Below are 27741 nucleotides of genomic sequence, written 5' to 3'. Positions count from 1 at the left end.
CCTTCTCCCTTCCTCCACACCACTCTCTCCTTCTCTGTCTCCCTTCCTCTCTATCCCTCCACCTCTCTCTGTTTCCCTCCCTCTCTCTCTGCCAGCTCAGGCACTTTGTACTGTATATGTAAGCGTGTTGTCAGTCAGAGCACAGCGATCTCCAGGGACCATTACAATATGGTGATTAGGAACAACACAAACAACAACAACAACTATCTATTCACAACCACACAATCCCCATGTGGCAGAGAATGGCCCAGTAGAGTGATTTCCATTCATCCCTCTCTTCCGACTTGATGCAATTCTATTGTGCAAAACACTCCACTGAAAGTAGGTACTGAGGACCGATAGGAGGGCAGCATATACATATACAAGGGTCAATGCCACTTCTGAATTGAGCCTCTGTGATTTGAACCTCTCAATTTTAAAAACGACTAATTGTGTGCACAATCATAGAAATGATGGACACAATTTATGCAACTTCAAAACGTGTTACCTATAATATCATCTTAGTCATGCAGTCTTTATAGGCAGTATGGAAGACCTGATGTCAGTAGATGTGTGTTTGGGAGATGTGTATTATTGCTGTCGGTCTCTCTAAGGCCAGGATTCAGTCTTATCACACTGTGTTGACAATGCAGCTTTTAAAGGCAATGTTCCTACATTTGCTGAGATTGCTTGCATTCATGGTAAACGTTGCAGATGTCGGCGCATTCGGAAATGACCTTTGAATGGCACATTGTCGACAGCTGCGATATAGGGAATAGCAACTATATAGGGAATAGCCACTATATAGGGAATAGCCACTATAAGGGAATAGCCACTATAAGGGAATAGCCACTATATAGGGAATAGCCACTATATAGGGAATAGCCACTATATAGGGAATAGCCACTATATAGGGAATAGCCACTATAAGGGAATAGCCACTATATAGGGAATAGCCACTATATAGGGAATAGCCACTATATAGGGAATAGCCACTATAAGGGAATAGCCACTATAAGGGAATAGCCACTATATAGGGAATAGCCACTATATAGGGAATAGCTACTATATAGGGAATAGCCACTATATAGGGAATAGCCACCATATAGGTTATAGCCACTATATAGGGATTAGGGTGCCATTTTGGATGCATCGTAACCCTTTGGTGGACATATCAGTGCACCTGTTAGGTGCTAGTCAGAGAATGGGTAGAGTGATAGAGGGATTGTAGTGGAAGAAAAAAGCTTTATTATGCATAACCTGTAAGCCAGGCCAGATAGTGTTTTCTCTTTCACTCACTCATTCCATCTTCTCTTTTTCCCCGTCTTTTTCTTCTTCATTGCCCTGCTGTTGCCTTTACACGTCAGTTTCACCTATTTACGGCAGCCATATTTAATTGTGCTTCCGTCTTTGTGAATATATCTTTTTTAAATAATTTCTATTACCGGTACATGCAATTTCAAGTGCAGAGTTTCAATCAACCATATGAAGAGCTTGCTTTGTTTTCTGTTATGGCTTTTTATTTTGTTACCTTTACTTTTTTCCCTGCTACCTTTAGGGTGAACGCTATGTCCGTGTTGCTCTGGACGTAGTTGCTTTTTGATGGAGCTTTTAAGGGTTTGTCTTAGTCACCGGTCAGTCTGTGGGTTAACTTCTCCTAACTGAAGGGCTGTTGGGATCGGAACAAAGATGGCACCTGTTGTGAACCAGCTGTCTGCCATGTTCAAGTCCCCTCTGATGAGATGGCACTTTATATGTTGACGATGATGCTAAAGCGAAACACAGTTTTTTTGTACGTCTGTCTGGAGCACTGCACTTGCAAGAATCTTTATTAGTGTCTAAGGTGTATTCACATTTCTAATGTATGTGTGTGTATGTATAGGTATGTGTGTGTGTCAGAAGTGCAATATTGTCGTCATTAGATTACTTCAGTGTTGTGTTCTGATTCTAAATGCACTCAGGTGCTCTTTCTTTCTGTCTATTATTCCAGGTACATTACATTGTCTTGGGAGTTGAGCTGGATGATATTGACACTTTTATGCTAATTAATATGATGAATAATTCCTTCAACCAGGGGTAAAGAGGGAATCCTCTTCAACAGATGAAACAGGCCTGTGGGAGTGAGAGTGTACATAATGTTAAGATTAGAACAGTGTCATGGTTTTTGCATCGCTGCTATGTATCATATGTGATTGTCCAGTCTCTGTGTTAAAGGTCCTGTGTTGATAGATGTCTGTACTGTTCCGCATTTCTCTGAAGCCCTGTTTATACCTGGTGCTAATCTGTGTCATGTGTCCTGATCTCTTCCACAGTATTATTGTGTCCACATTTTTAGACAGGTCTAGGCATTTTAAAGACGTATTGTGAACTGATTTTCATCAGAACTTATAACGGATTAGATCAGGATGAAGGATTCATGTTAGAACCAGGTATGAATGGGGCTTGAATGTACTTGTCAAGGTTCGTCAAGTACCACAAACAAAACAAAAGCATGGCACACCTGTACTGAATGCAGCTGTTACAATGTAAATATGTACCAAATATATACAGAAGCTATTTTTGCATGCTTTTTGTACACCTAGACACACAATAAAAGACAATAAAAATTATTATAATCATTTTTGAATAATTTTGTATTTTGTAAGTAAACTGTAAAAGGGTATGGAAGAGTAAAACCTAAGTTCAGAACATTTATTGAATTCACGTGGCAATCGCAAACTTTAAATGAAAAGATATAACCTAAAATACATAATTATTTATGTGTCTTTCAAAGTGGAGTACCCCACCAGTAGTCATTCTAGTGTTGTCTCTTGAAGACAACATTGAGGGCTCTGTGCCGATGGAAGAGGTTGGAAATGGGTGGTGCTACCATAAAGTAGAGGGCTGTTATAACCGTGTTATAAACATGTTTTGGAACTGTGTTTTAATGGTCATAGGAGGGTGGCTGCTTCTGTCTCTGAAAGAATAATATTCTGTATTTATCTCAGTTTATCTCCTAAACAGATAGCGTCATTTGAGGTCTGTTGCCAAGATTTGAAGGTATAAATAAATAGCAGTTGAATAATTGAGCTGAAGAGAGAAGAATGTTGTTTGACAGTGTATTTTCCTGTCCAAGTGTCTTCTGCATGGCAGTACAGCCTGGAGTCTGTGTTCTGCTGTCTGGGGCCCAAGAGTCATGAATCTGCCCTTTGTAGGATCACTCCTGTAGGAGAGGAACAGAAAACATGGCCATGTTCAAATGGGACTCTTTAAAAACAGGCCATTTAGCACACTCGGCAGTTCAATAGGCCTACGTCACAGGGGGCATAGATTAGAGTGTGCACATAAAGAAAGAACTGTGTCAGATGTTAAATGTTTTGAAGTCTTTAGAATTGACTCCCCACAAATACTTTAACATTCTCATGTGGTTAACTGATGTGTTTCTTCTGGTCCATGTTTGAATACTTTCAAAATGCATCATTCCGTCCTCCTTCCCTTCCTTGAAGTAAGTATTGACGGTAAGTATGTAAGCAATGGTTCTAATACATAGCTTCTACCTACCCAGTCAAGTCAGATCAGGGATTACTGTAGTTAAGAAATAATCCACCAAAAAAACGATATTTTTTAATTAGTCCACTCCCACTGGACACACCACGTAATTTCAAAGTTGATAATTGGGTAATATTTGGTTGAGACGTTGATTAATTGCAACCTATACTCACCCACTCAAAAAGACAGCCAAAAGTTAGTTGAATTTCCAATATGCTTTCAACCATCTTAAAGCACAACCAAATTCCAATGGAAAAACAATGTCTGATTTTTGGTTAAGTTGTCAACCAAATGTCTATCACTGTGCTTTCAACCATTTAAAACCAGAGAAAAGTTCAAATAGGAATACAATGTCATATTTTTATTATTTTTACAACAGATTAATGTGTTATCACTGTGCTTTATCTAATAGCTAAACCAAATGACCTGGTTTGCAGTTGAGATTACAGCAAGTGATCGATGTCGTTCAAAATTCTGTACAGATTATTACAGCAATTGTGAAGATCTCCACAGACCTATGACAACCTATGCATACTATCTTGAACATGCACACTTCATATGATTACATAATAAGAAATGTACAGTTACAGTAACCTCAATGTGGACAGTAGTTAAGATGGCGCCGAAGAGGATGGCTGACGTTATACATGCCCATAACCAATTGTGCTATTTTGTTCTTTTTTTTGCGTTGTTTGTAATTTATTTTTGTACTTATTTTGTACATAATGTTGCTGCTTACGTCTCTTAGGACTCAAAATAACTTCTGGACATCAGAACTGGGATTACTCACCACGAACTGGAAGAAGCTTTTTCCTTTAACGAGTCCAACGAGAAAGATATACTGCTCTCCTGGGAACATGCCCAGATCCCCATCATTTGTGTGAAGAAAAGACGGAGGAAAAGAGCATGCAGATCGGGCTGCCTTGTGAGAATCCGTAGGCGAGCGAGTAAACTCCCAATGCCATCAATTCTACTTGCTAACATGCAATCGTTGGAAAATAAAATTGATGACCTACGATTACGATTATCCTACCAACCGGACATTAAGAACTGTAATATCTTATGTTTCACCGAGTCGTGGCTGAACGACGACACGGATAATATAGAGCTGGGGGGATTTTCAATGCACTGGCAGAACAGAGAAGCTACATCTGGTAAGACGAGGGGTGGGGGTGTGCGTCTTTTTGTCAATAACAGCTGGTGCGCGATGTCTAATATTAAAGAAGTCTCGAGGCATTTCTTCCCTGAGGTAGAGTACCTTATTATAAGCTGTAGACCACACTATCTACCAAGAGAGTTCTCATCTATATTATTCTTAGCTGTCTATTTACCACCATAGACTGCTGTGGTGCTGGCACTAATGCTGCACTCAACCAACTCTATAAAGCCATAAGCAAACAAGAAAACACTCAACCAGAAGCGGCGCTCCTAGTGGCCAGGGACTTTAATGCAGGCAAACTTAAATCAGTTTTACCAAATGTTTACCAGCATGTCACATGTGCAACCCGAGGGAAGAAAACTCTAGACCACCTTTACTCCACACACAGAGATGCAGACAAAGCTCTCACCCGCCCTCCATTTGGCAAATCTGACCATAAATCTATCCTCCTGATTCCTGCTTACAAGCAAAAACTCAAGCAGGACGTACCAGCAACAACACGTCTACCACGCTGATCCTCAACACTGGGGCCCCATAGGGGTGTGTACTTAGTCCCCCCCCCCCTGTACTCCCTGTTCACCCATGACTGCATGGCCAAACACGACTCCAACACCATCATTAAGTTTGCTGACGACAATGATGAGACAGCCTATAGGGAGGAAGTCAGAGAACTGGCAGTGTGGTGCCAGGACAACAACCTCTCCCTCAATGTGAGCAAGACAAAGGAGCTGATTGTGGACTACAGGAAAAGGCAGGCCGAACAGGCCCCCATTAACCTGTTGGGGATAGGGGGCAGTATTTGCACGGCCGGATTTAATCTGGTTACTACTCCTGCCCAGTAACTAGAATATGCATGTAATTGTTTGATTTGGATAGAAAACACCCTAACGTTTCTAAAACTGTTTGAATGGTGTCTGTGAGTATAACAGAACTCATATGGCAGGCCAAAACCGGAGAAGATTCCAAACAGGAAGCGCCCTCTCTGACCATTTCTTGGCCTTCTTTGTCATCTCTATCCAAAACAAAGGATCTCTGCTGTAACGTGACACTTTCTAAGGCTCCCATAGGCTTTCAGAAGGTGCCAGAACGTTGAATGATGACTCTGCAGTTACTGGCTGAAAAACAGTAGCGCATTTGGTAAGTGGTCGATCTGAGAACAATGAGATGTGCACGTGAAGAGTCCATTTTACTTTTTCAGTCTTTGAACGAAAACAACGACTCCCGGTCGGCATATTATCGCTATTTTACAAGAAAAATCGCATAAAAATTGATTTTAAACAGCGTTTGACATGCTTCGAAGTATGGTAATGGAATATTTTGAATTTTTTTGTCACGATATGCGCCGGCGCGTCACCCTTCGGATAGTGTCTTGAACGCACGAACAAAACGCCGCTATTTGCACGAACAAAACGCCGCTATTATATAACTATGGATTATTTGGAACCAAACTAACATTTGTTGTTGAAGTAGAAGGCCTGGGAGTGCATTCTGACGAAGAACAGCAAAGGTAATCCAATTTTTCTTATAGTAAATCTGAGTTTGGTGAGTACCAAACTTGGTGGGTGTCAAAATAGCTAGCCTGTGATGGCCGGGCTATCTACTCAGAATATTGCAAAATGTGCTTTCACCGAAAGGTATTTTAAAATCGGACACCGCGATTGCATAAAGGAGTTCTGTATCTATAATTCTTAAAATAATTATGTTTTTGTGAACGTTTATCGTGAGTAATTTAGTAAATTCACCGGAAGTGTTTGGTGGGAATGCTAGTTCTGAACGTCACATGCTAATGTAAAAAGCTGGTTTTTGATATAAATATGAACTTGATTGAACAAAACATGCATGTATTGTATAACATAATGTCCTAGGAGTGTCATCTGATGAAGATCATCAAAGGTTAGTGCTGCATTTAGCTGTGGTTTTGGTTTTTGTGACATTATATGCTAGCTTGAAAAATGGGTGTCTGATTATTTCTGGCTGGGTACTCTGCTGACATAATCTAATGTTTTGCTTTCGTTGTGAAGCCTTTTTGAAATCGGACAGTGTGCTTAGATTAATGAGAGTCTTGTCTTTAAAATGGTGCAAAATAGTCGTATGTTTGAGAAATTGAAGTTATAGCATTTTTGAGGTATTTGTATTTCGCGCCACGGGATTCCACTGGCTGTTGACTAGGGTGGGACGCAAACGTCCCACCTAGCCCAGAGAGGTTAAAACCTCTTATGGATCCCTTAAGCGCGAATCCCGCTCAAATCCCGTTAGCGGGATTGATTTGACAACATCCAGTGAAATTGTAGCGCGCCAAATTCAAACTACAGAAATATCAATATTCAACCTTCACAAAAATATAAGTGTAATACATCAAAATAAAGCTTAACTTCTTGTTAATCCAGCCGCTGTGTCAGATTTCAAAAAGGCTTTACGGCGAAAGCAAACCATGCGATTATCTGAGGACAGCGCCCCGCATACAAACACATGAAAATAATTTTTCAACCTGGCAGGTGCGACACAAAAGTCAGAAATAGCCATATAATAAATGCCTTACCTTTGAAGATCTTCTTCTTTTTGCAATCTCAAATGTCTCAGTGACACAATGAATGGTCATTTTGTTCGATAAATTCCTTCTTTATATCCCTAAAATGTCCATTTATTTGGTGCGTTTGATTCAGAAATACACCGGTTCCAGTATGGCTACAAAGTATCTAATAAGTTACCTGTAAACTTGGTCCAAACATTTCAAACAACATTCCTAATCCAACCTCAGGTATCCTAAAATGTAAATAAACGATACAATTTAAGACGGAATAAACTGTTTCTAATACCGGATAAAAACAACGTGAAGCACGCTCCAGTTCACGCGCAACAAAAGACTAAAGCCCTTCAGAGTGACACCTACAAAGAACAGCCCTACTTCTTCATTTCTCAAAAGAAAAACATCAAACAATTTCTAAAGACTGTTGACTCTAGTGGGAGCCATAGGAACTGCAATCTGGGCCCTAATAAATCAGGTCTCCCATAGAAAACCATTAGAAAACACAGTGACCTCAATTCTTTTTTTGCCCTGGATGGATTGTGCTCGGGGTTTCGCCTGCCAAATCAGTTCTGTTATACTCACAGACATTATTCTAACAGTTTTAGAAGCTTCCGAGTGTTTGCTATCCAAATCTACTAATTATATGCATATGCTAGCTTCTGGGCCTGAGTAGCAGGCAGTTTACTTTGAGCACGCTTTTCATCTGGACATGAAAATACTGCCCCCTAACCCAGAGAGGTTAACATCAACGGGTTGTAGTGGAGAGGGTAGAGAGTTTCAAATTCCTTGGTGTCCACATCACCAACGATTTATCATAGTCCAAACACACCAAGACAGTCATGAAGAGGGCACAACAAAACATTTTCCCCCTCAAGAGACAGAAAAGATTTGTTATGGGTCCCCAGATCCTCAAAAAGTTCTACAGCTGCACCATCAAGAGCATCCTGGCCGTTGCATCACCGCCTGGTACGGCAACTGCTCAGCATCTGACCGTAAGGCACTACAGAGGGTAGTGCGTACAGCCCAGTACATCACTGGGGCCAAGCTTCCTGCAATTCAGGACCTATATAATAGGCGGTGTCAGAGACTCCAGTCACCCAAGTCATGCTTTCTCTGCTACCACACGGCAAGCGGTAGGATCAAAAGGCTCCTTAACACCCCCCCATTTGTTGTTGCTTCTCGCTGTTTATTATCTATGCATCGTCACTTCACCCCTACCTACATGTACAATTTACATCTAACCTGTACCCATGCACACTGACTCGGTACTGGTACCCCCTGTATATAGCCTCGTTATTGTTATGTTATTGTGTTACTTTTTATTATTTTTTACTTTAGTTTATTTGGGAAATATTTTCTTAACTCTTCTTGAACTGCACTGTTCGTTAAGGGCTTGTAAGTAAGCATTTCACGGCAAGGTCTACACTTCTTGTATTCGGTGCATGTGACAAATTAAGTTTGATTTAATTTGAATAATAATAATTTACTACATTTATTTTCATAACAATCTCAAAGCACTTCAAAAGCAAAAAACAAACAACCAATACATCATTATGAGTAGCCTAGCTATAGTTGGCTAGGCCAACCAATAGAGGCCAAGTCTTTGAATGCATGCATCCTTCAAAGATGGAGAGGGACAATTCATGGTTTGATCAGAGGAAGGTGGTCAGGGAGATGGTTGACGATGGATGTGGATGTGTTACTCATTTTAGGTTGTAAGATAGCCTTAACTTCATGTTATTTACTGTGTTACAAAAGCAATATTGAATTGTGTTTGGTTGACAACACAACCAAAAAACATTTAAAGGAGATCTGAGCCACTGGCTTAGTCTCGTTCTTTAACTTTTATTTTTGGTTGAGATGGAGACGGGAATCCAACATATCAATTATTAATTTGTAGACAAACTGGAATTAAAGTCAGACTAATTCAGTGGCACAGATGAAACTATCCACTATATATCATTCAACTTGAAATCAACCAGAGCTTTAAACCCTAGGCCTATTTTTAGTTAGGAAATTGAAACAATAGCTGTTGATGACTTTGCGAATGCTACATTTAAGCAATAAGACCCAAGGGGGTGTAGTAGATGGCCAATATACCACGGCTAAGGGCTGTTCTTAGGCACCATGCAACAATAGTTGATTACTTTTTTCCAATCCAATGTATTTTCCACGTACATTCCACGTCATAATATGTTGACAAATGATGTTGAAACATTGATTCAACCAGTTTGTGCCCAGTGAACTGTTGATACAGTCCCAAAATGTTTAGCATGTCAGTTTTCAAGATAAATTACTTTCAAAAAGCAAAGTATAGCATGCCACATCATGCAAAATGCATTACATAATGCAAAAAGTATCATCATGATGATGTGGCATGCTACACGCATCTTAAAAGTGCTACAGCTTGAAAGCTTCACTGCTGACATCCAAACATTTTTGGGAACATTTCAATAGTGGACTAATGACCGGATTATTTCTTTAAGGAAGGGAGGAAAGGAGAAGGGATTTTTGTCATATTCCAACAGAAACCAGAGGACCCACACCAAGTAACACAAACCTCAGATTGACTGCAGTAAGTCACTGATGCACTAGCACCTCATCTGAATGTTTCTGTGTGGCCAAGAAGATGTCAATTCTATGCTACAGCACAATATCTTTTGGTCTTTCACTCACTTTAACCACAAACATTTACAGTTTAAGGTGATCAAAATGGTGCACACAAACACACATGCATGTGCACGCGCTGTCACGCATGTGTGTAGAAACGGACCAAGGCGCAGCGTGAGTATCGTTCCACATCTTTATTATATTGTGAAACTTAGCCAAGCAAACAATAAACTATAAACAAAACACAAACCATGACGACAGAGGTGCAACATGCACTAACTCAAAATAATCTCCCACAAACACAGGTGGGAAAAACAACTACTTAAATATGATCCCCAATTAGAGACAACGATGACCAGCTGCCTCTAATTGGGAATCATACAAAAACCCCAACATAGAAAAAAGAAACTAGAACACAACATAGAAAAAAGAAACTAGAGCACAACATAGAAAAAAGAAACTAGATAAACCCCCCAGTCACGCCCTGACCTACTCTACCATAGAAAATAAGAGCACTCTATGGTCAGGACGTGACACACACACACACAAACACACACAAAGTGCTTACCTTGGATACTTATTTTTCTGACGAGAACTCATCTAAAGGTTCCTGAAAGACAGACTCAGACTTAGAAGGATCCATTTGTATCTGACTAGTTCCTGTTCCCCTTGTTTTAAACCTAAAACTCTCAAGAGAAACCAAACAAAGCATGTAAGATATATTTCAAAAATATTTACTTCATGTGAGGGTTGAATATAAGTGAATTAAATCAAGATTAAGGTAAATAATATTCAATTTTAAACACTTTTTTGTAAGCTTTTTTTAACCAGAGAAGTCACATTGAGATTTAAGTCTCTTTTTCAAGTAAACCCTGGCCAAGAAAGCAGCATACATACACAGTAGTTACACATATATTAGACAAAACACAACATAAAACATAACAATGAATGGAAATTAAAACAGTGAAAAGATCATGAAATAACCTAAAATCCCTCAAAAACCCTCAATTGATTAGGGTTAGAACACAGCACGCACCAGCAACCTTGCCCCAAGACAAAGCACACTTTACTTTTCACTACATGCACTCACTTTATGTTGTAGGATTATATTGGCTGAGACTCGTGGTCCTGCATAGACGTCGGGGATGTAATAGATGAACGTGTTTATACCCAGCCTCAGGTTGTCGCACTGCAAATAAAAAACCAACGGTCTTCCTGTCTCATTTAGCCTCTTTTAAGAGAATAGCTGAGTAGGAGTAGTAGTAAGAGAAGAGGAGGACAGCAGGTTAAGATCTGCCCTCCGTTTTCTTTACTTCTGTCAGTCCCCAATAGATGCTTTATAGATGTTCACTTGTCAACAAACTATTCAAGTAACTATCCACTAATCCTTACTCCAACCTTAGATTAATTTCCATATCCCAGCTCAAACCTAACCCTAACCCTGAATGACAATGCGATACGGAGGCTCCGAACGGAGGGTGTGACGCAATTACAGAGCCTCTGGAGGCTTGTGGAGGCCAAATCGAGCTCTGTACAGTATCGCTGTGCACCTCCCAAAAGTTGTTACAATGTGGAGGGATCCGTATAGCTCCGTATTGACATGATTGGTTGACTGTAGATGGGGGCGAGAGGTCCTGGAAAAACACAAACTCACTTCCTTGACAACCTTCTTTACAACAGCTCTACTCTGCTCTGCGAAGCACAATAAGTATGAATGCCCTGACTTCTGCAGACACTGTATCACCGTAACTGCTGTACAACCAATGCAGACTTGGGATTGGTCATACAGCGCCTTTAACCCTATGTCCACATCCAAGCTGTTGCATATTAACAGCGTTGCAGTTGACAGGAAGATTCTCAATTGGGCAAAAGTTTGTCCTCTCCTCGACTCCTCCGTGACCCAGAAACCGATTAGTGGTTGCCATATGTATCAAATCAAAGTTTATTCGTCATATGCACAGGATACAGCAAGTGTAAATAGTACAATGCAGTGCTTTTGCAGGAGAGTGTAATTTTGTTAATAGGTGAACGGAGACGCGGAAGAGTTTTGAAATCCGCCGCACCCACTTTGAATCAGCTGTTATTTTCTCGGAGGAAAAAAGCATGCCCACATTCAAAAACGATACTCTACTTATCGTTTTATCTATAGAATGTCTAGCACAACTCATTACATACACATTGGTTGTTCTTGAATTGCGGTGGCATTTTGGAAAAATTAACTTCATTTTTTTAGTTTTGGATTTATTTAAATCTTCCCATTCTAAATCAACTAATATGGCAACTAAATTACTTTAAATATGTTTTACCATTATGATAAAATTGTGCCACCAGTAGCATAGCCGCGGGAAGTAGGGGTGCTGAGGGTGCTGCAGCACACCCTGATAAATCTGAATTGTTTTGTTTTTGTTTTCACAAAATTAGTGCACAAGGCCTTTATTACTCCTGTATGAGCAGAAAAAAAAATGTTTTCAGCAGCGCGGGAAGCCATGCATCTTTCCACAGCCATGCACCAATTGCACAATTTTGGTAATTGAGGATTTTTTTAAATGGATGCCACAGATGGCCACACAAAGGAGAGCGACGCAAATGCCACCACAATTCAAGAACAATTTCTCCTCTTTAATTGTTATTTGCCTGATGACACGCTGCTGGAGAAGGAGAGCCTAATTTTATACACGCGCATTTGTTTCCATGTTCTCTCCAATGAGGAGAGGATACAGGTAATCGAGCCAATCCAATTGAGATTCTCCCATAGTTTGCTGACAGTTTGAGCATGTATAGATCATCTCTTAGAGACTATGCAAATAAAGTGGGACCTAGTAGCCTTCCCCAAAGAAGGAGACAATTACACCATGTATTTCTTAGAGAAAACACATGAACTGTTGGGTAAATTACTATGTGTATTGTTGAGGGTCTGTCTGCCTAATTTTCTGTACAACTATTTATAGAATGCCTCTATGCTGCCATTTTTTGTTTAAACTGAATGACTGAGGGTCAACGCTACGCAAAAGTTTGAGTTTCTAACTCACCTGCTCTACTGTTTCTGTGACCTTGAATTTCATGTTGTTGTAGAACTCCCTCTTTGGTAGTAGATACAGAAGGATCAGATCGCATACTACAGTCGCCTTCGGAAACACAACACAATTATTAACATCATAAACATTAAGAAATAATATAGACTGACCAGGTGAATCCAGGTGAAAGCTATGATCCCTTATTGATGTCACCTGTTAAATCCACTTCAATCAGTGTAGATGAAGGGGAGGAGACGGGTTAAAGAATCATTTTCAAGCCTTGAGACAATTGAGACATGGATTGTGTATGTGTGCTGTTCAGAGGACGAATGGGCAAGACGAATTGAGGCTGTTCTGAGGGCAAAAGGGGATACAACTCAATAATAGGAAGGTGTTCCTAATGTTTTGTACACTCAGCGGACATTTAATTATGTGTTCATAACTACCGCTGTCACACGATTGAATAGTTAAATAGGTTTGTTTAGTCTACACTATGCAAGCTGTTTAAGAGATACAGTAGGCTACTTGAGATTCTGTATGCTTTGAAAAATCAGATAGGATGTGTAGTATTGCAAGACTCACCACTCCAAAGATTCCAACGCCAGACCCTATAGCTGTTAGTGTTGGGATGATATCAAATTTTCTGGCCTGGGAAATAACAATACGATTAACAATCTTCATCGTTTTCATCTACCATTGCAAGGGAGGAATTCAGAAACACTGGCTGGAACATTACAAGCATGGCAATCATGAACTTCATGAACTTACCACTGAACGAACAATGATGTCAAAACGAATCCCAAACACTTTCAGAAGTGTTCTTTTCTCCTGTTTGTCCTCCATATAATGCTTTGCATACCTAAAGCACAAAATGTAAACATTTGGGCAGCCTCTAGGCTAGTGCTTTAATCAGATCTGTATTTCTCTCTCTTCTGCCTTTTACATTTTAGTAATTTAGCAGACGCTCTTATCCAGAGCGACTTACAGTAGTGAATGCATACATTTCATACATTTCTTTGTACTGGCCCCCCGTGGGAATCGAACCCACAACCCTGGCATTGCACACACCATGCTGGCGTTGCAAACACCATGCTCTACCAACTGAGCACTTTTACATGACCTTAGCCATGCAACTAAGAGTAATCTGTATAATGAATACAGTGTAATCTTCTTAGTCATATACAGCGTACTCTTCTTAGTCGTGTGGTCCCGTGTGGCTCAGTTGGTAGAGCATGGTGTTTGCAACGCCAGGGTTGTGGGTTCGATTCCCATGGGGGACCAGTACAGAGAAAAATTTATGAAATTTATGCATTCACTACTGTAAGTTGCTCTTGATAAGAGCGTCTGCTAAATGACTAAAATGTAAAATGCATCCCTAACAAGACCCCTTTCTAAGTGTTTTTCTTTCACTTATTCAAAATTCAGAACAGGCTTTTCGATTTACAATAAGAAAGGGGCCCTTACCAGAAAGGTCAATAAATACTTCAGTATTGTTGCAGATGTTTTTTTCTGATTTATTGAGATAGGACTCTGAAGATGAGACAGGAAATGTATTCAAGATTGCGAGTCAGAAAGGCAGTGAGTCAGATTCAAACCCACACCGAATATGGGATAAAGTTGTACCAGAGTCTGCAGCACTAACCGCAAGACCACACAGGACACACATGGCAGATGTTTTATTTACCGGAAGTTGTATCCAACAGACGCTCTAGCCATGTCTGTCTCATTGGGATTTCCATAGAGACCGTGGAAGGTGTAGATCGGTTTACACTCTGACTGGTCATAGTCCAGGTTACAGGTCCAGTCAATGACGATACCAATCGCCCCGCCCTGTCACATAACAATCAGTACAATACATCCAGTCAATGAGGGTACAACTAACCCCAAACAACACAATACTATGCCATCAACATTGCCAATCAATGGAGGTACTAATAACACCTAAGTGAAAAAGGAGTCTCCAGACACTTAAATCAGAAGCAATTTCTGTGTTTTTACTAATCTTTCCCTCGGTAATGACCTTCGTCAGAGCATACCTCGTTACCAATAACACCACCATGGATCAATGACTCAACAATAAACACCAACACTATGATCACCAACACCGAACACACAGCCATCCCATGGATTGACAGGTGCTTGTAAACCTGCTTCACTCATAAATAGAATAGCATTATTCCTCACCATTTTGGCTATGGTGGCGAAGTTGAAGCCAGACAGCTGTACCAAGTCACCCAGTCTGAAAATGGGACACAGTGGGGACGTTGTCGGGTCATACACACAACTCTTGATGTACTGATTGTCGATACCTTCAACAAGGTTACTCCTGGGAAGGGAATGGGAAGAGATCATTGTTAAAAAGATGACAAGTTTATATCTTACTGTACTGGTTATTTAACTACATAGATATTTGAATCAATATCACATTTGGGATACTACTTGCCTAAACATGAATGGATCTGGTAATTATATCACTCCTACCACTACTTATGGATTAGCTGTCACATGCCATCCATGTTCAATGCATTACATACACAATACAGTGAATTTGGAAAGTATTACGGCCCCTTGACTTTTTCCACATTTTGTTATGTCACAGCCTTGTTCTAAAATTGAACAAATTTGATTAAAAGCGTCTCTGCACAGCTATTTTCAGGTCTCTCCCAGAGATCGCGTTCAAGTCCGGGCTCTGGCTGCGCCACTCAAGGACATTCAGAGACTTGAACCGGAGCCATTCCTGCATTGTCTTGGCTGTGTGCTTAGGGTCGTTGTCCTGTTGGAAGGTGAACCTTTGCCCCAGTCTGAGGTCTGAGGTCTTCATCAAGGATCTCTATGTACTTTGCTCCTTTCATCTTTGCCTCGATCTTGACTAGTCTCCCAGTCCCTGCCTCTGAAAAACATCCCCACAGCATGATGCTGCCGCCACCATGCTTCACTGTAGGAATGGTGCCATGTTTCCTTCAGACGTGACAGTTGGCATTCATAACAAATAGTTAAATCTTGGATTCATCAGACCAGAGAATCTTGTTTCTTATGGTCTGAAAGTCCTTTATGTGCCTTTTGGCAAACTCCAAGCGGGCTGTCGTGTACCTTTTACTGAGGAGTGGCTTCTGTCTGGCGACTCTACCATAAAGGCCTGATTGGTGGAGTGCTGCAGAGATGGTTGTCCTTCTGGAAGGTTCACCCATCTCCACAGAGGAACTCTGGAGCTCTGTCAGAGTGACCATCACGTTCTTGGTCACCTCCCTGACCAAGGCCCTTCTCCTCTGATTGCTCAGTTTGGTTGGGTGGCCAGCTCTAGGAAGAGTCGTGGTGGTTCTTCCATTTAAGAATTATGGAGGCCACTGTGTTCTTGGGGACCTTCAATGCTGCAGAAATGTTTTGGTACCCTTCCCCAGATCTGTGCCTCGACACAATCCTGTCTCGGAGCTCTACGGACAATTCCTTCGACCTCATGGGTTGGTTTTGCTCTGACGTGTACTATCAACTGTTGGACCTTATATAGACAGGTGTGTGCCTTTCCACATCATGTCCAATCAATTTAATTTACCACAGGTGGACTCCAATCAAGTTGTAGAAACATCTGGATGATCAATGAAAACAGGATGCACCTGAGCTCAATTTTGAGTCTCATAGCAGAGTCTGAATACTTATGTCAATAAGGTATTTCAGGTTTTTATTTTTAGTAAATGTGTTTTTGCTTTGTCATTATGGGGTATTGTGTGTAGATTGCTCAGAAAAAAAAAAGATTTCATTAATTTTAGAATAAGGCTGTAACGTAACAAAATGTGGAAAAAGTCAAGGGGTCTGAATACTTTCCGAAGGCACTGTATATGTGTGATGTAATACATTTATACAATGGATGGGTCTAATCCTTGACACTGATTTGTTAAAACCGCATTCCAGATGGTGTCTATTCCACAAGTTACCACTGGCTAAAGCTATGACTTTGAAATGCCTATTACTCTGTTCCATCTCACTGTGAAATCCACTGCCTCATCAGCCCAGTCAGACAATGTATAAAGTTCATCTCCACTGTAAAAAGCATCTAGACATTATCTTGCATTTCTTTTAGACTAGCAATTGGTTTTCAATAGCGGAGATTTGTATAAACCTTACTGTCTGTCTCTCTGACATTTGCAACATTGTTTCAGTATTGAAATTTGATCTCCAGCTTTCCCATAGTAATGGGAAAATGTAGGAGTGGGAGTTGGGATGAGACAGACAGGCAGGCAACTTTTCTCAGCCAGTCGAAATTATGAACCAGCATCATTTTTATGGATATATACAAAGAAATGTCAATAGAAAACAGGTAAAACAAAACAAAGTGCAGCTAGTTTGCAGTCTTTCCAGCTTCTGTTTTAAGTGATTGTGCTAGCTGAGTTGTTGGCTAGCTCCTCCGAACAACTGTCCTGACAAGAGAACACATTTTCTATGCCAGGTGAAATCGCGTATCATTAGCTCATTGTTATGGATGAATCCAAATGCTGTAAATTGTCACTAGAAAACAGCTTAAACAAATGCAAATGCAGCTATTTTGTTGTTATTCTGACTGCACTGTTAGATGTGACTGTAAGTTAGCAGTAGTTGGCTAACTTGCAAGCAAGAGATAACAACGTTGCCAGTATTTTAACAGAACGACTGGGTCGAGTCCATAGATGCAGAACAAAAAGACTTAACGACTGGGTCATGACTCTGGCAAACGAACCGATAGAATGAACAACCAGCCGGCTTGGGTAGCAAACCTAGATTTGTGTCGGGACTATGAAATAGTATGAATAAATTCATCAAAATAACGTTTTTAAGGCGGTGCACAATTGGCCCAGCGTTTGGCCAGCCTGGATTTCCTTGTCCCATCGCACTCTAGCGACTCCTTGTGGTGGTTCGGGCGCCTGCAAGCTGACTTCAGTGTTTCCTCCGACACATTGGTTCGGCTGGCTTCCAGGTTAAGCGAGCTGTGTGTCATGAAGCAGTTCGGCTTGGCAGGGTCGTGTTTCGGAGGACCCATAGCTCTCAACCTTCACCTCTCCTGAGTCCGTAGGGGAGTTGCAGCAATGGGACAAGACTGTAACTACCAATTGGATATCACGAAAAAGGGGTAAAAAAATGTATATGTAAATCATTATATGAATAATGTATTTTTGTTGTTGTTGTACTTTTACCCACCCGTTGTATAAATGTATTACATCACACATATACAGAGCCTTCGGATTGTATTCAGACCCCTTGACTTTTTCCACATTTTGTTACGTTGCAGCCTGATGATTAAATATAAAAATTTTCTCAGCAATCTACACACAATACTCCATTATAACAAAGCACATTTATTAAAAATAAAAACATAAATACCTTATATGCAAGTATTCAGACCCTTTGCTATGAGACTTGAAATTGAGCTCAGTTGTATCCTGTTTCCATTAATCATCCTTGAGATGTTTCTACAACTTCATGGGAGTACAATATACTGTACTCTATTGTACTATACTCTACTTTTCTTTACTGTACTGTACTCCTGTATTGTATCGTACTGTTCTCTACTGTGCCTACTCACTGTATAGTATTATTCAAACTTGTGAAACACACATCTATGATAGGTTCAGATTTGGTCCAGTCCGGTCCGTCTGTGGACATTAACATCAAGGCCAGGGTGGACTGACCAAATTTCAACTACTTTTCAACGTCCATGGACGTCTGGTGTTGTTTGGTGCTCAGTGGTTGAGGATACTGTATATAGTAAATGGAAAGAGGGGGGGCTCATGGGTAGGTGTCAGTAAGAGCTGGGAGAGGTGACATTAACTTGAAAGTGAGTGAGAAAGACAGAGAGGGAGAGGTTGTCCAGACTCAGACTGTTTTAACACTCTTGCTTTGACCATCAGACAACAGAAAGTGAAAGAAAACAGTTTTGAGCTGAAAAGTATGCCAGTGGAAGAGGGGACAGTAGCAGGTGACCCAACTGTGGTTTGTGACTATTATGATTTCGGTAACGGAATTACCAGACAAAAGGTAATATTTCTTAAACTTAGAGAAGGCAATCAATGTCTCCAAAACTAAATATGTGTTTATTAGTTGGCAGGAATCTTTACATCAACATTATTGTGTTTCGATGTATTTCTAAGACCCCTTATCCTGAAATCTTTAAGATGGAAAATGGTTGAAAAATGTATCTATGCCTTTGTAACGATGTGCGCTGAGAGTTGGGAAGCAAGTTCAGGGAGTGAGTGTTTTAATAAATAAATTCAACATAATACAAAATAAGAAGCACGACCAACGCACAGAACTGACACAGGAACAGAAACAATAACGCCTGGGGAAGGAACCAAAGGGAGTGACATATATAGGGAAGGTAATTAGGGGGGTGATGGAGTCCTGGTGAGTCTGAAGACACGCAGGTGCGCGTAACGATGGTGACAGGTGTGCGCCATAACGAGCAGCCTGGTGACCTAGAGGCCGGAGAGGGAGCACACGTGACAGCCTTCAATTCCCATATAGTCTATTAGCTTTCATTTGACTCCCAAATTGATATGCCCCTTTTTAACTATTTAACCCTTATTTTACCAGGTAAGTTGACTGACAACACATTCTCATTTACAGCAAGGACCTGTGGAATAGTTACAATGAGAGGAAGGGGGATGAATGAGCCAATTGGAAGCTGGGGATGATTAGGTTGGGATTGGGAATTTAGCCAGGAAACCGGGGTTAACACCCCTACTCTTACAATAAGTGCCATAGGATCTTTAGTGACCACAGAGAGTCAGGACACCCATTTAGCATCCTATCCAAAAGACAGTACCTTACACAGGGCAATGTCCTCAATCACTGCCCTGGGGAATTGGGATATTTTTGTTGGGACCAGAGGAAAGAGTGCCTACTACTGGCCCTCCAACACTACTTCCAGCAGCATATGGTCTCCCATCCAGGGACCGACCAGGACCAACCCTGCTTAGGTTCAGAGGCAAGCCAGCAGTAGGATGCAGGGTGGTCCTATTTGATGGAAATGCCCATATGATTTTAATCTATACAGAGACTTGCTCTTCTCATGTTCACTTGCCTCTTGTGGTCCTAGGAGAGTTATGCCCTGCTCCTGCTCTGACCTGTGCTCCTGACTTCAGCAACTCGCAGGGGAGCAAAAGGGGAGAACCGTCTTTATGTTGTTGCTATGGTAATTGGGCTGTATATTGTAAGGCAGGATCATGTAGGTTGAGTGAGACAGATACCACCTGCATCATGTGTAAATACTACAGATCTCGGAAGAACAAACTTTTTTATGCTTTTATGAGTGTAACAGACTAAACCATAGTGACTTTCCTCATACTAATAGAAGTTTATGAAAATATATACACTGTATCAAAAAGGGGTCACTCACCTCTTAACACCATATGCTGGAAAGGTGACAGAGTTTTTAATGAACAGTGTGTAGTTCTCTGCCGACATCAAAAGTGCGGGACTGCACAAAAAACAATAGAACATAGAAAACGAAGACAAACAAAGCATTAACACATCAGACACACATAGACATACAGAGAGGTCATCATAAAAAATGGATGGAGACCGTTTTCCTTTCATAAAATAGCTTACACATCACTTGGTTCAGTTCAAAGTACCATTCAGTACATAGAACTTATAACAAGTAATAACATATTATAGCTACAGGCTTTATGTAAAGTGTTAACATCATTTTCAGTGATCCGACATACTCTGGGATTTTGCGGTCATCTTCCACAGGGCACCAGGCTACAACCTCACACGTCTTGGTTGTGTTCCCCACACACTTCCCCGTCATATGTCCTTGGGGTGGGCGGAGGAGGGGGGCAGCGAGACATAGACATGAAGAAAAGACACGTGAGGGATATAGCTTTTCAACAAGAAGTATGTCCACTTTTTTTTTTCTCCGCTACTTAAAATCTTATCTAAAATGTATCTCATTGCAGAACACCAAAGGAAACTGTTTTAGTGAGCAAAAAGAGTGCTGAGATATCTCTTTTATATCTCTCTGATCTGAAAAGTATAATTTCCTTCTGCATGAAAAACATTGAAGCTGATGTGGTTCTGAGAGGTTGAAAGGGCTTAGATATAACCCATGGGCATATTGGGACAGTTACAAAATACATAGCCAACCCTTTCAACTCCCTACGTTATATAGGTTCATAATTCTACTGTATAGGCTTATTAGATTGGCTCCTACTACTCCCTATGTGTCTGCTAATCTGTCTGCCTATGTCTCTGACTGTGCTTATGACTTGTGTCGATTGCATTTGTCTGCGAGTTAATGGTTCAAATCCAATCTGTCACGGCCGTCGTAGTGAGGAGACCAAAATGCAGCGGGTATGTGAATGCTCATATTTACTTTATTAGAACACTACACAAAAACAAGAAAACGAAAAACAGCTAAACAGTTTTGCAGGCTATACACAGCAGTGCGAAAACAACTTCCCACAAAAGACAGGTGAAAAAAGGGCTACCTAAGTATGACTCCCAATCAGCAACAACGATGTACAGCTGTTCCTGATTGAGAGCCATACCAGGCCAACACAAATAAATACACAATATAGAAAAAACATAGAAATACAAAACATAGAACAATACCCAAAAACCCCAACAACACAAAACAAACACACCCCTGCCACGCCCTGACCAAACTACAATAACAAATAACCCCTTATACTGGTCAGGACGTGACACAATCAAATGTTATTAGTCACATGCGCCGAATACAACAGGTGAAATACTTACTTACAAGCCCCTAACCAACAATGCAGTTTAAAAAATAAGAATCAATAAAAGGAACAAGTAATTAAAGAGCAGCAGTAAAATAACAATAGCGAGACTATATATGGGGATACCTGTACAGAGTCAATGTGCGGGGGCATCGGTTAGTCGAGGTAATTGAGGTAATATGTACAGTTGAAGTCGGAAGTTTACATACACTTAGGTTGGAGTCATTAAAACTCATTTCTCAACCACTCCACAAATTTCTTCTTAACAAACTATAGTTTTGGCAAGTCGGTTAGGACATCTACTTTGTGCATGACACAAGTCATTTTTCCAACAATTGTTTACAGACAGATTATTTCACTTATAAGTGAAATAATCTGTCTGTAAACAATTGTTGGAAAAATGACTTGTGTCATGCACAAAGTAGATGTATCACAATTCCAGTGGGTCAGAAGTTTACATACACTAAGTTGACTGTGCCTTTAAACAGCTCGGAAAATTTCAGAAAATTATGTCATGGCTTTAGAAGCTTCTGATAGGCTAATTGACATCATTTGAGTCAATTGGAGGTGTACCTGTGGATGTATTTCAAGGCCTACCTTCAAAATCAGTGCCTCTGTCTTGACATCATGGGAAAATCAAAAGAAATCAGCCAAAACCTCTGTCTGGTTCATCCAAGTCTGGTTCATCCTTGGGAGCAATTTCAAAACGCCTGAAGATACCACGTTCATCTTTACAAACAATAGTACGCAAGTATAAACACCATTTGACCACGCAGCTGTCATACCGCTCAGGAAGGAGACGTGTTCTGTCTCCTAGAGATGAACGTACTTTGGTGCGAAAACTGCAAATCCCAGAACAACTGCAAAGGACCTTGTGAAGATGCTGGAGGAAACAGGTACAAAAGTATCTATATCCACAGTAAAACGAGTCCTATATCGAGATAACCTGAAAGACCGCTCAGCAAGGAAGAAGCCACTGCTCCAAAACCGCCATAAAAAAAGCCAGACTACGGTTTGCAACTGCACATGGGGACAAAAATCGTACTTTTTGGAGAAATGTCCTCTGGTCTGATGAAACAAAAATATAACTGTTTGGCCATAATGACCATCGTTATGTTTGGAGGAAAAAGGGGGAGACTTGCAACCTGAAGAACACCATCCCAACCGTGAAGCACGGGGGTGGCAACATCATGTTGTGGGGGTGCTTTGCGGCAGGAGGGACTGGTGCACTTCACAAAATAGATGGCATCATGAGGTAGGAGAATTTTGTGGATATATTGAAGCAACATCTCAAGACATCAGTCAGGAAGTTAAAGCTTGGTCGCAAATGGGTCTTCCAAATGGACAATGACCCCAAGCATACTTCCAAAGTTGTGGCAAAATGGCTTAAGGACAACAAAGTCAAGGTATTGGAGTGGCCATCACAAAGCCCTGACCTCAATCCTATAGAATACTTGTGGGCAGAACTGAAAAAGCGTGTGTGAGCAAGGAAGCCTACAAACCTGACTCAGTTACACCAGCTCTGTCTGGAGGAATTGGCCAAAATTCACCCAACTTATTTGGGTGAATAAATCATCTCAAATCTACAACCATGTGTTATCATTGGTTTGGGGAAAGCCCATGGCCAGATACCTACCATACATAATCTCTACTACAGTCAGGTTAAAGATGACTAGATCATGAAGGAACAATTGTCCAGACAGAGTTAGTTTGTTGGCGATGTGGACACCAAGGAACTTGATGCTCTCAACCTCCTCCACTACAGCCCCGTCGATGAGAACGGGGGCGTGCTCGGTCCTCTTTTCCTGTAGTCCACAATCATCTCCTTTGATCACATTGAGGGAGAGGTCGATGTCCTGGAACCACACGGCCAGATCTCTGGCATCCTCCTTAAAGGTTGTCTCGTCATTGTCAGTGATCAGGCCTACCACTGTTGTGTCATCGGCAAACTTAATGATGGTGTTGGAGTCGTGCCTGGCCGTGCAGTCATGAGTGAACAGGGAGTACAGGAGGGGACTGAGCACTCACCCCTGAGGGGCCCCTGTGTTGAGGATCAGCGTGGCGGATGTGTTGTTACCTACCCTTACCACCTGGGGGTGGCCCGTCAGGAAGTCCAGGATCTAGTTGCAGAGGGAGGTGTTTAGTCCCAGGGTCCTTAGCTTATTGATGAGCTTTGAGGGCACTATGGTTTTGAACGCTGAGCTGTAGTCAATGAATAGCATTGACTACAACTCAGAGTTAGGTGTTCCCTTTGCCCAGGTGGGAAAGGGCAGCGTGGAGTGCAATAGAGATTGCATCATCTGTGGATCTGTTAGGGCGGTATGCAAATTGGAGTGGGTCTAGAGATTCTGGGATAATGGTGTTGATGTGAGCCATGACCAGCCTTTCAAAGCACTTCATGGCTACAGATGTGAGTGCTATGGGTCAGTAGTCATTTAGGTAGGTTACCTTAGTGTTCTTGGGCACAGGGACTATGGTGGTCTGCTTAAAACATGTTGGTATTACAGACTCAGACAGGGAGAGGTTGAAAATGTCAGTGAAGACTCTTGCCAGTTGGTCAGTGCATGCATGTTTCAGTGTTATTTTCCGTGAAGCGAGCATAGAAGTAGTTTAGCTCGTCTGATAGGCTTGTGTCACTGGGGAGCTCTCGGCTGTGCTTCCCTTTGTAGTCTGTAATGGTTTGCAAGCCCTGTCACATCCGACGAGCGTCGGAGCCGGCGTAGTACGAATCGATCTTAGTCCTGTATTGACGCTTTGCCTGTTTGATGGTTCGTTGGAGGGCATAGCGGGATTTCTTGTAAGCTTCCAGGTTAGTGTCCCGCTCATTGAAAGTGGCAGTTCTAGCCTTTAGCTCAGTGCGGATTTTGCCTGTAATCCATGGCTTCTGGTTGGGGTATGTACCTACGGTTACTGTGGGGACGACTTCATCGATGCACTTATTGATGAAGCTAATGACTGATATATTGTACTCCTCAATGCCATCGGAAGAATTCTGGAACATGTTCCAGTCTGTGCTAGCAAAACAGTCCTGTAGCTTAGCATCTGCTTCACCTCCTCACTTTTTTATTTACCGAGTCAGTGTTTTCATTTTTGTTTGTAAGCAGGAATCAGGAGGGTAGAATTATGGTCAGATTCGCCAAGGGGAGGGCGAGGGAGAGCTTTGTGTGAGTCTCTGTGTGTGGAGTGAAGGTGGTCTAGAGTTTTTTTCTCCTCTAGTTGCACATTTAACATGATGATAGAAATTTGGTAAAAACAGATTTAAGTTTGCCTGCATTAAAGTCCCTGGCCACTAGGAGCGCTGCCTCTGGATGAGTGTTTTCCTGTTTGCTTATGGCTCATTGAGTGCGGTCTTAGTGCCAGCATTGGTCTGTGGTGGTATGTAGACAGCTACGAAAAATACAGATGAAAACTCTCTAGGTAGGCGAACAATACCTCGAGACTTCCTTAGATATCGTGCACCGGCTGTTATTACCAAATATACACAGTCCGCCGCCCCTTGTTGTATCAAATGCCGCTGTTCTATTCTGCCGATAGAGCGTATAACCAGCCAGCTGTATGTTGATAATGTCGTCTATCAGACATGACTCCGTGAAGCATAAGATATTACAGTTATTAATGTCCCGTTGGTAGTTTAATCTTCCTCGTAGGTCGTCGATTTTATTTAGCTTGTAGAACGGAAGGCAGTGGTTGTATGCATAATATGTGTGTGTGGGACTCTGTTTGCATGCTTTAATAGAATGGTGAGCCAAGGCGCTCAACCACCCTGCGTCATGTTGCTAAGAACATGGAAAGTTGTTGATCTGAAATCAAGTATACTTTTTCTTCTTGCATGCATGACTTTGGGCAGGGAAACAATGATGATACAACCTGAACACTTATCTCCCTGACAAGGTTTATGCTCTCTGACAAGTGAAATCATGTGCCATTTTAATTTATGTTAAACGACACCTGATTTTGATTACAAGTCATTAGAATCCAATACATACAGTAGTAATAATTGAACAAAGTAAGGGATAGACTACGAAGGACTGGGAATTATTATTTTCACTGAACTCACATCCCTTTGTTGTTTATCCCTTATTGTAGTTATAGATGGCCAGTGTGAGTAGTCAGGTAGGGAGGGTAGTGGCAGTAAAGAATGGTTAGTTTGGCTAGGTAGGTAGTGAAGAGGGTTAGTTAGTGCAGTTTTTCTCAACCTTTTTAATACCAGGGACCGACAAGCTATGGCCCGCTTGTGTCAGGAACCGGCAAACTATACCTCTTCCTCCTTTGGAGGACAACCTGCTAGCACTGTAGAACTGACTATATTAGTGTTCAGTTAACCATCTCAGGAACCGGCCAGGACCGGCCAGCAATGTGCCGTGAACCAACGCTGGTCCAAGGACCAGAAGTTGAGAAACACTAAGTAAGTGAGTGGGACTGTGTCACACTGTCACACTGCCATGCCGTCAGGACTTTACCATGTCCTGTACGTTCTACCATCCCTCTTTCACAGTCTGAGTCGGAGTTGCAGAGATACCTGGATTCTGCGAGCTGAAACACAGGAAGGAGTTAGAGTCAATGGGTAACTGTGTGTGTGTGTGTGTGTGTGTGTGTGTGTGTGTGTGTGTGTGTGTGTGTGTGTGTGTGTGAAACATGATAAAATAGGTTAACAAAAGACAATTAGTTTAAACCACATTTTCCTGATTGATAATCTCTGTGCAAATGTATTAGTTTTTCTTCTCTACATGTGTCATTGACAGCATCTCACAATGAAAGTAGATGAGCTGATATGATGGACTTTCCATTTAGCTTTAGTATTTATGAAAATAGATTAATATCAGAAAGATATACAAAGAGATACAGAAAATCCAATAAATACTTTTGAGATGAGTTGACATACCTCAGGACATTTTCCCATTTTCTGACCTTTGGTTATAATGTAGTTGGTCATCACCACAAAAGATGAGTCTCCCTGAGGTGAGGGTGAGTGAGAGAGAGAGAGAGAGAAGCCCCATTTACACCTGGTTCTAACTTGCGTACTTTGTTCTTATCTTGTCCACATTCTGAATGTGCCCACATTTTTAGACAGTTGTAGACAATCAAAATACACATTGTGATCCGATTGTGATCAGATCATCCTGCCCACATCCAGAGGTAGCCAGATACGCATTGTATCTGGATATCTTACAAGTGTAGACAGATCTGTACAGAAAAACTCTTTAAATCTTCATTATTTAGCCCTCTAAAATCCTTGACAGGTGGTAACATTGACTGATTACATCAATATGTCTTACAATAAATAAATAAATATTATTTTGAAAAAATACCTGTGAAATCATTTGCATAAAGGAAGGAATCAGGAAATGCAGACACAGTGGAGAGATAATAGAAACATTTCTGGAAATGTGGGCACAATCATAATGTAGACAAGATCAGGACAGAGGACCCATGTTAGCGCCATGTAAAAACGGGGCTAGAGAGACAGACACAGAGAGATTATAATTCTATCTAAATGTGACAATCATACAGTTTGAAGCCATTTGTTTTTATTTAGTATTATAGCCACTATTCTTATTGTTGTTGCTGTTGTTTTCATAATTATTATTGTATCACTTCGCTTTTTCAACATTGACCTTGTTATATCGAATTATTTGAATTTGACCTGTATATATAACGATACTCCATCCATTCCCTATGGGAACAACAAGGTCTGCTACCGGATATAGTTTTACCTGTAAATGTCATCACGTCAGAAGGTCATGAGGTGAAATCAGTTATTACCTTTCACAGACCTGCAGGTCATCTCTCCATGTTTATGTGACAAACCTTTTGTCGCTGTTGTTTTTGTAACAGATCTATAGCCCCCACCATGCAACTGAATTACATGAAGGTGCAGTCGAATAGCCCTGGTCTAAGGGACTTTTTCTTGTTCTAGTAATTGCATTTCTATGACCCTCGCTCTCCTGTTTCATTCTATTGGCCCTCTCTCGAGTCTCGACCAGGATGTCATTCATGTTAATGTAAACTACCTCATATGTAGAGGCCATATAAAGCCAAGGACATGTGGCCCTGAATTAATAAGGACTGGTACTGGAGCCTTCCTGCCTGGGTAACAGCATTAGATGGCATCAGACCTAGGTTCAAATACTATTTGACGCCGTTTAGCTCTGCTTGATTGACACTTTATCTGTGCTTGATTGAGCTTCCCTGTTGCAATGGAATCAACAG

The 27741-nt window shown here is 41.2% G+C and overlaps 1 protein-coding gene across 2 annotated transcripts in view; it reads right to left on the bottom strand.

The window, feature by feature from the left end:
- Nucleotides 1-2596: 2596 nt before the first annotated feature.
- The window catches only part of LOC115148444 (P2X purinoceptor 1), a 55472-nt gene continuing 30327 nt past the window's right edge, over nt 2597-27741 (bottom strand). The window contains exons 3-14 of one of the 2 annotated variants that reach the window (XM_029690335.1): nt 26414-26485; nt 25992-26064; nt 20512-20602; nt 20181-20261; nt 15002-15143; nt 14502-14647; nt 13586-13676; nt 13400-13465; nt 12833-12928; nt 10894-10992; nt 10372-10413; nt 2597-3181 (exon numbers count right to left, since the gene is read on the bottom strand). In XM_029690335.1, the coding sequence (XP_029546195.1) occupies nt 10381-10413; nt 10894-10992; nt 12833-12928; nt 13400-13465; nt 13586-13676; nt 14502-14647; nt 15002-15143; nt 20181-20261; nt 20512-20602; nt 25992-26064; nt 26414-26485 (990 nt within the window). In that variant the 3' untranslated portion in view covers nt 2597-3181; nt 10372-10380. The remainder of the gene's footprint in view (nt 3182-10371; nt 10414-10893; nt 10993-12832; nt 12929-13399; nt 13466-13585; nt 13677-14501; nt 14648-15001; nt 15144-20180; nt 20262-20511; nt 20603-25991; nt 26065-26413; nt 26486-27741) is intronic. The other variant, XM_029690336.1, reaches the window with a different exon arrangement.

The sequence above is a fragment of the Salmo trutta genome, chromosome 15 (genome assembly GCF_901001165.1).
Source record: "Salmo trutta chromosome 15, fSalTru1.1, whole genome shotgun sequence".
Lineage (NCBI taxonomy): Eukaryota > Metazoa > Chordata > Actinopteri > Salmoniformes > Salmonidae > Salmo > Salmo trutta.
Note: the sequence above shows the minus strand (reverse complement) of the source record. Positions and strands in the feature narration are given on the sequence as shown.